Raw genomic sequence first — 7,425 nt, forward strand, 5'->3', positions numbered from 1 at the left:
ATGTCGCTGGCTTCCATTTAAAAGGACTTGTAGCTAGCGTGAACGCAGTATCAGGATATGGATAAATGACCACTGAGGATCTTTACTGTGCATATACTGGCTGGCATGCATTGTTCATACTGTCAGAGGTGTGACTGGAACGTGGCGAGTGCCCTGCAAATGTATCTTCTCTGATCCGCAGGCCCAAGGAGGAATTTGAGAAATGACCTACTCGTTGCTGCTGACTCCATAACCAACACAATGTCATCATTGGTTAAGGAACTAAATTCAGGTGAAATTCTATTACCTGAACTGCTTTTGTTTTTATTTTTTTTTAAATGTTTTTTTTGTTGTTGAATTAATTAAGTCTCTTTGTGTGGCTTAGAGGGTGGGAGTGAGACGGAGAGCCTTGTGGATTTGGATTCAGACATGATAACCTCGACCACTTCAGATGCCTTCCTCACAGAGGTTACCACTACGTCACGGTAATACATTTAAAGTATGCTATATTTTGTGTAAATGCATATCATGGTATCACCCACTCTCCCAGAAAACATAGATTTCAGAACATTTTGGTTCAGAGAGTTTAGAAATGACTTACTATAGGGACTACAGTACATCAGGACCTATAGGGTAGGGCCCTTAGAATGATTCGCCCTACCTCAGGGGTTCTCAACGTTTTTGTCCGGGGACCCCCGGAAATGCTTTGGCAATGTCTCGGGACCCCCGCCCCGCCCCCTCCCGACCCCCAATATAAATTGACTGCTACAATAACCTTAAACCATTTTGGGCGGGAACCCCTTTTGGTGTTTTAAGCATTGTTATAATTTAGCTATTGAAAAATAGCAGATCTACAAGCTCATAGCGCGCCACCGAGTGGCGCGCTACGAGCTTGTAGGTCTGCTATTTTTGAAAAATCGTGAAAATATATATTTTTTTAAAATCTTTTTTTTTATTTTTATTTTTTTTATAATTTGGGGACCCCCTAAAATAATTTGGCGACCCCCCGAGGGGTCGCGACCCACGGGTTGAGAACCCCTGCCCTACCTCACAGACAGGGACTCAGTAGCAGCTCACCATCTTCACCCAGTGGTGCACTCTTCAACGTCACCAAGATGACATCTTTGACACCTGCAACAGACTCGCCACCCCCTGATCTCCCCACTTCCATCAACGGAGTGGAGAGATGGTGGAAACTGGAAAGTATCTCAGCATCATCCTGGGCAATGAACTGAGCTCTTTGATCACAACGTCACAGACTTCCATGAACATGGAACAACAACAAAGACTCTTTGCAATCTCAAACCTCACCTCCTGCTGCTATACGTCTGTCTTAGCCTGACTTAGCCATGAGACTCATACCGTGGATTCACTGACGCTTACGGGGAGGAAGCGTCAGTGAATCCATATGTTATGAGTCTGGCAAAGCCAGGCTACTTCTGTCTAGGGAGGGTGTGTCAACTCTGGAAATCCTCCTGCATTGTCTCCAGTACCCAAGAAGGGACATCCCTTGGTCCTCAACGACTACAGGCCAGTTGCTTTGAGATCACATGTCATGATGACCTTAGAGAGAGAGAGAGAGAGAGAGAGAGAGAGAGAGAGGAGAGAGAGAGAGAGAGAGAGAGAGAGAGAGAGAGAGAGAGAGAGAGAGAGAGAGAGAGAGAGAGGAGAGAGAGAGAGAGAGAGAGAGAGAGGAGAGAGAGAGAGAGAGAGAGAGAGAGGAGAGAGAGAGAGAGAGAGGAGAGAGAGAGAGAGAGAGAGAGAGAGAGAGACTTACTGCGACACCTGAAACTGTGGGTGAGTGACTACCGTCCTAGACCTTCACTTCACGTACCAAGCGAACATTTGGGTTAAGTGATACCATCATCACCATACCATCCGGCTCCAATGTCCAGAATCCCGATCCAGATGACCTTTACCGTGTGTCACTCCTTGTCTCTCTCTCCCCATTTCCCGTCTATACTGTATTTGTATACTATCAATATAATGCAGAAAAGGGCAATAAACAAGGCAGCAGCACTGAAGAATCACGTTCTTCGACTTCTCCAACGCCTTCAACACTATCCAGCCACAAAGGCTATAGCTGAGAAGCTCACTGTGATGCAGGTGGACTATGATGCCTGCGTAGCCTGGGAAATGGACTGCTGTACCACAGTACCTCACTGGCAGACTGTCACACCACGTTAAGCCCAAAACACACCAATGGGTCGCCATGCAACTCCTTGCAACCAAACGGTTGAGAGTAGATGCATTGGCGACCCATTGGTGTGGTTTGGGCCATTGAATGGAACCAGTTTGAATCACTTGGGTGGACATGGGTCGACGTGCAACAGGACCATATCACACTGCTGGGGGCGAACGCTAAAACAGTAAGCAAAGCAAAGCAAAGTTACTATATTTACCCAAGGTAACTGGACTAAGCATCAGATACTTGTTTACAGCCAGGCCCTGCTCATAGAACATTTCATGGTAGTGGTTCAATGCCTTGCTCAAGGGCACTTCAGCGGTGGTAATTTTAACGTGCCGGTCCGGGAATACGAACTGGCGACCTTCCGGTATCAAGACCGCTCCGCAAACCGTTCGGCCACCGCTGCCACATCTACGTCTCTACGTCTCTAAATGTTTTGATGAATTGAACAAGGTGGACCCTCTTGTAAACAAGTGTAATGCTTAATTGGGTCGTCCACTCACAGTTAACAGTCTTTGTATTGAGTTTGTGCTTGAAATGTACTGTAATTCTGCAAACTGTTAATAAATATTTCAATCAATCAATCAATCAATCAATCAATCAATCAAACCGTCTCGTCCCGTCTCGACCCTTTCGGTGTGGTTTTGGGCTTTAGACTGCAGGGCTGCCTGTCAGTTGTGCTAGTGAATAGTACGGTTTTAGTTTTAGTTTTGTTATCTTGTTGCTATCCTTAGCTGTTATCTACTTCTCTCCTGTATCTGTGTTGTGTCTGCTGCTGTGCTGCTCCTGGCAACTGAAGTCTCCCTGTGGGATCAATACAGGTCTATCTTCTGTACAGTAGCATTATTGAATCTATCCCCTTGTACTGTGCCACCTGCTATTTCACCATGCTTACCCTCACCAACAGAAACAAGCTCCTGAAAATCATTACACATTAACACTTAAACCCTATACTTTATTGACCGGGATCCACCCCCCCAGCTGTCTCGTCCCCTCCCTTTTTCCCCCCGCTACTTGAAATGTACTGTAATTCTGCAAACTGTTAATACATTTTTCAATCAATCAATCAATCAATCAAACGCTACACCAAATATCTTCATTAAAAATGGTAAATCTACTTTAGCTCACAGCACGTTGCAATGTGTCGTGGCGCATTGTGACACATTGTGAGCCTGTAGACTGGCTATTTTCACAGAAGTAAGACCAAGTAAGACCTTCCCAGAATAGGTACAGTGTACTCTAGGGTTTGTGTGGTTAATAAACAGCGTTACTTAAACGTACACATTAGTTTCAAGCCAAGGAAATTTGAATTAACCAATAATTGGGAGGACTTGTGTACTTGGAGAGTACAGGGATCGACGGTGATTTGAGTTTTCATGAAATACGATTACAGCTTGATGTTCAGGTTAAAAACTGCCCAAATTCAGATCAGATTCAAATTAATTATTTATTGTTCTCCATAGGCATAGGGGACAGAGTATGGTGAAAAGAGTTACTTATTTGTGAGTGCTGATGATGCTTTATTTGCTATATTTAATAGGTGCAGTGCTGTTGCAGATGAGGACAGCTACGAGACTGACCTGGAACGACAGCTGGAGGGTGAGCTGAACATGGAAGAGCTAATGAAGCACAGACCAGAGCCAGAGAAAGCCTGCATGGTAAGAGATCACAGGCTCAGTCATAGTACAATAGTTAGGAACAAAATGATTATTATTATAAATAAATGTAGTCATAAATGTAGTCATTTCTGTTATAATTACTAACTCTGTGCTTTTCACTTCCATGCTGTGTGGATTAGGTGTCATTGCAGCAGTGACCATGTTTGTTATCTTGATTCCTGGTAGGTAATAATCTAACCATTCGCAAGCGTATGCAACGTATGCATTACACACACCCCACATTAATAATGCTCACAATATGTTAGTGCGTTTGATTCATCAACAGAAAACCTAACAAAGTACCATTATGGTATTAAGAAATATGTTATGCTATTTGCTAAATGTCAGAATTATAGGTTTAGGGTTACAAACAGAAGTTAAGTTGAAACAGCTGAAAAACCACCAGCAATTGCAAGCATTTTAGTTAACAGGTTAACACTCCATAGTCTAATCCGTACGGTGAAAGAAAAAATAAATTAGCATGATACTGTATATGATGTAAATGGTTTTGGATCAGCCCTGAAAATAATCCACAATAATATATGTTTGGATCTTCTTTGGATTACTTTGGTACATTGATGTTAAAACTGGAAGACAAGCCAGCAATCCCCCCCAAATGCCTGATTTATTTATTTTAACAGATGCCTGTCTTTATTCGACATATCATTTTTTATCCGAGGACCTCTGGTATTTTTACACCATTATACTGTATTTTACTTTATTCTGGGCAAGCAATAAAAATAGACAATTCACTTTCACAGGTCGGTAATATGAGAAGCAACGAAAGTTGAAGACACTGGAAGAAGGCCGAGCGTAGAGAGGTGTGAAGACATGAAGAAGTTGAAGACACTGCTAAATACAACCATAGAATACATTTATGAAAAGATATATTTTTATTCAGCCACATATTTAAGATAATACTGTGAATTGATATGGAGAGATTATTAACAACTGAGCAGTCTATTATACCACAGGTGCCATAAATATCATATGACTTTTCGGGGGGGTGGGGGGGGCGGGGGCCTGGGGGGGCAGTTTAACAGTTGTGAAAGAACAGTAACCAAGTCATACAGGTGGGCAAATCTGGGTTCCCGCATTTCTAAAAAGACAAGAAAATACAAACGTAAGCCTTAGTGTGTTTTGTTGAGGTTGTTGAGGTTAAGATATGCATCCTAAGTGGATCTCACTAATGAGTTGAAGATTCTAATATTTTTCAATAACTTGTAAATGTTTAACTCTGGTCATTATGACCGGATTTGCCCACTAGTACATGGATTTCTGTTGCTGTTGATTGGCTTTTGTTTTGTATTGTTTGACTCAGTGTCTCTAATAGGATATGCCAGACGGTTGTTTTGATTTAGTACCTTACTCATAATCATGTGCACTTGGCTGATAGGATGACCTCTCAAAGCACTGCAGTCCATTCAATGTGTCAATGCACGATAACATTGTACATTTTTAGCAGTACGTACAGGTTTCCCTCACTGATGCGAGGTTTAAACCATACTAAATCGGCCTCTTGGAAGAGGGCTTTCATATCGTTTCATGTGATATGAAACTATATATCATATAATATAGTTTCATATTATCTATACTAACTCCTACGAATGTAGTGTCAATTGAATTGATACTGACAGATAGATTTGAAATTCAGCAGAGAAATCTTATGACAAAAGAAATAGCCGTAGGAATAATGTTCCAAATTGTTCACATGCAATGGTTTACATTGGCAGAGGCATTGAACAACTACTTTTTACTATCAGTAGTTCCTGAATTAATGTTAGCTCTTTTTGACAACATTTTTAGTTGTATTATTCATTTTTATTTTCTGACCAAACAGTTGCTTTCACATACATACAGTACATCTCTCACGAGATCACATACACACATGGTGTAGTTTCTCAGTGTATGGGTGTGTAAAACGTTACCACTTTAGGAAAAGTGGCAAGCCAATCTAAAATCATAAATGTGTGAAATATATCTAGTATGATTTTTGAGCTATAGTTCATACCAGTGATTTTGCATGAAGGTGATGCATAATAAAGTGTTGTTGACACAATATGGCAATTTTGTCGCCTATGAACTTTCTTTTCTTTTTCCATTCCAGATATGGCACACTTCAATTGCATTGGGTTGGCACTGCACATTTATTAACTGTCATGAGTGCACTGTTCACTGCTTTCAAACTATTGTCTGTAATTCATCACATATACAGACAGTAGACCTACTGTCTGAGCGAACATTAAAGCACTCGACCAGGACTAGATCCCGCAGTGTGGATTTTAGGAATTTTCCTCTCTCAAGTGCAGGCAGCTTTGCCATTCAGAATAAATATTCCAGCCTATGACGGAACCAATTTTCCAAATTGTTTATTATTGTCAGAAGTCTTTGACACGGCTTGTCTCCAAAGCATTGTGGTAAAACAACAACAGAAGCCCAGATGCACCCTGCCTTTTAAGTTTTAACATAAAGCAATGGAATGTCTGGATCTTTGGAGTGGTAAATGGTGCATTTATATAGCGCCTTTATCCAAGGCGCTTTACATAGATTGTGCATCAATTCACCCATTCACACACACATTCATACACCGATGGCGGCAGAAACCATGCAAGGCACTAGCCAGCACATCGGGAGCAATTAGGGGTTCAGTGTCTTGCTCAAGGACACTTCGACACTAACTCTGGGGGAGCCAGGGTTCGAACAGGCAACCTTGCGGTTACCATCCAGCCACTCTACCCCTGAGCCACCGCCGCCCGCGGCCCGCCAGCGTGGACCTATACTTTTACGTAAAATGTAGGCCTGTGTTAAGTATGACTGGGATATTCACCTATACGGTCGTAACTATAAACACACTATTGGAAAGCCTTTCCCACTTTGTAAAATAGTGGTCAATAAAAACACATTTTACTTAAAGCCCAAAGATAGTTACTCAACTTACTCTGTGGACATTTCTCAGGTAGTTAGTCAGGTACGGGTACGTGGGTATGCGGGTACTGAGGGCATAGAGAAAGCAAAGCGCTGCATTTACAATTTTAAATGTCAATACCAATTTCACATTTTCAATTGCTTTTCTTTGCTTTCTACCCGGAGCCAACCTAGACTATCAAAATGGGTTGAGACAGGAATCTGAGGAATCTGTTGGGGAGATTGTCATTGTCATTGTACTTTTAGTACATCATCAGTTTTCACAGGTTTAAATAAGAAAGCATCTTTTTGAGACCCTAATTTCTCATAGTGAGCTTGGAGGTGATCATAACCGTATGCAGGGGGAGTGCTTATGTTGTCATAGTGACATGGCTGTGGTTTGTTTATGCTGTCATATTATTACTGACGTGGCCATGTTTTGTTCATGGCGGCATCAGAATGACATCAGGGCTCCGCCCGCCCTCCCAATTTTAATATGGGATGTTTATATTGTTATTATAATATATTTTATATTTTTTAATTCTAAATCTAAATCAAGCTAAATCAATTATCTAGGTTATTTTCATGCCTCCATTGTAGGCATAGGAGGAGTTGATTGTAGGGGGTTATTTGACAAATAGTAAATGTTACATACAGACAGTCAGTAGTCTAGTCATGTTACATTCGGTTCTGTAA

At 41.6% G+C, this 7,425-nt stretch overlaps 1 protein-coding gene across 9 annotated transcripts in view; it reads left to right on the forward strand.

Moving 5' to 3' along the window:
- The window catches only part of dtna (dystrobrevin, alpha), a 40,907-nt gene extending 36,094 nt beyond the window's left edge, over window positions 1-4,813 (forward strand). For all 9 annotated transcript variants that reach the window (XM_079530137.1, XM_079530143.1, XM_079530139.1 and 6 more), the window contains 5 exons: window positions 182-271; window positions 365-464; window positions 3,708-3,825; window positions 3,966-4,007; window positions 4,587-4,813. In XM_079530137.1, coding sequence (XP_079386263.1) covers window positions 182-271; window positions 365-464; window positions 3,708-3,825; window positions 3,966-3,983 — 326 coding nt within the window. In that variant the 3' untranslated portion in view covers window positions 3,984-4,007; window positions 4,587-4,813. The remainder of the gene's footprint in view (window positions 1-181; window positions 272-364; window positions 465-3,707; window positions 3,826-3,965; window positions 4,008-4,586) is intronic.
- Window positions 4,814-7,425: the final 2,612 nt, after the last annotated feature.

The sequence above is a fragment of the Electrona antarctica genome (assembly GCF_951216825.1).
Source record: "Electrona antarctica genome assembly, chromosome: 19".
Lineage (NCBI taxonomy): Eukaryota > Metazoa > Chordata > Actinopteri > Myctophiformes > Myctophidae > Electrona > Electrona antarctica.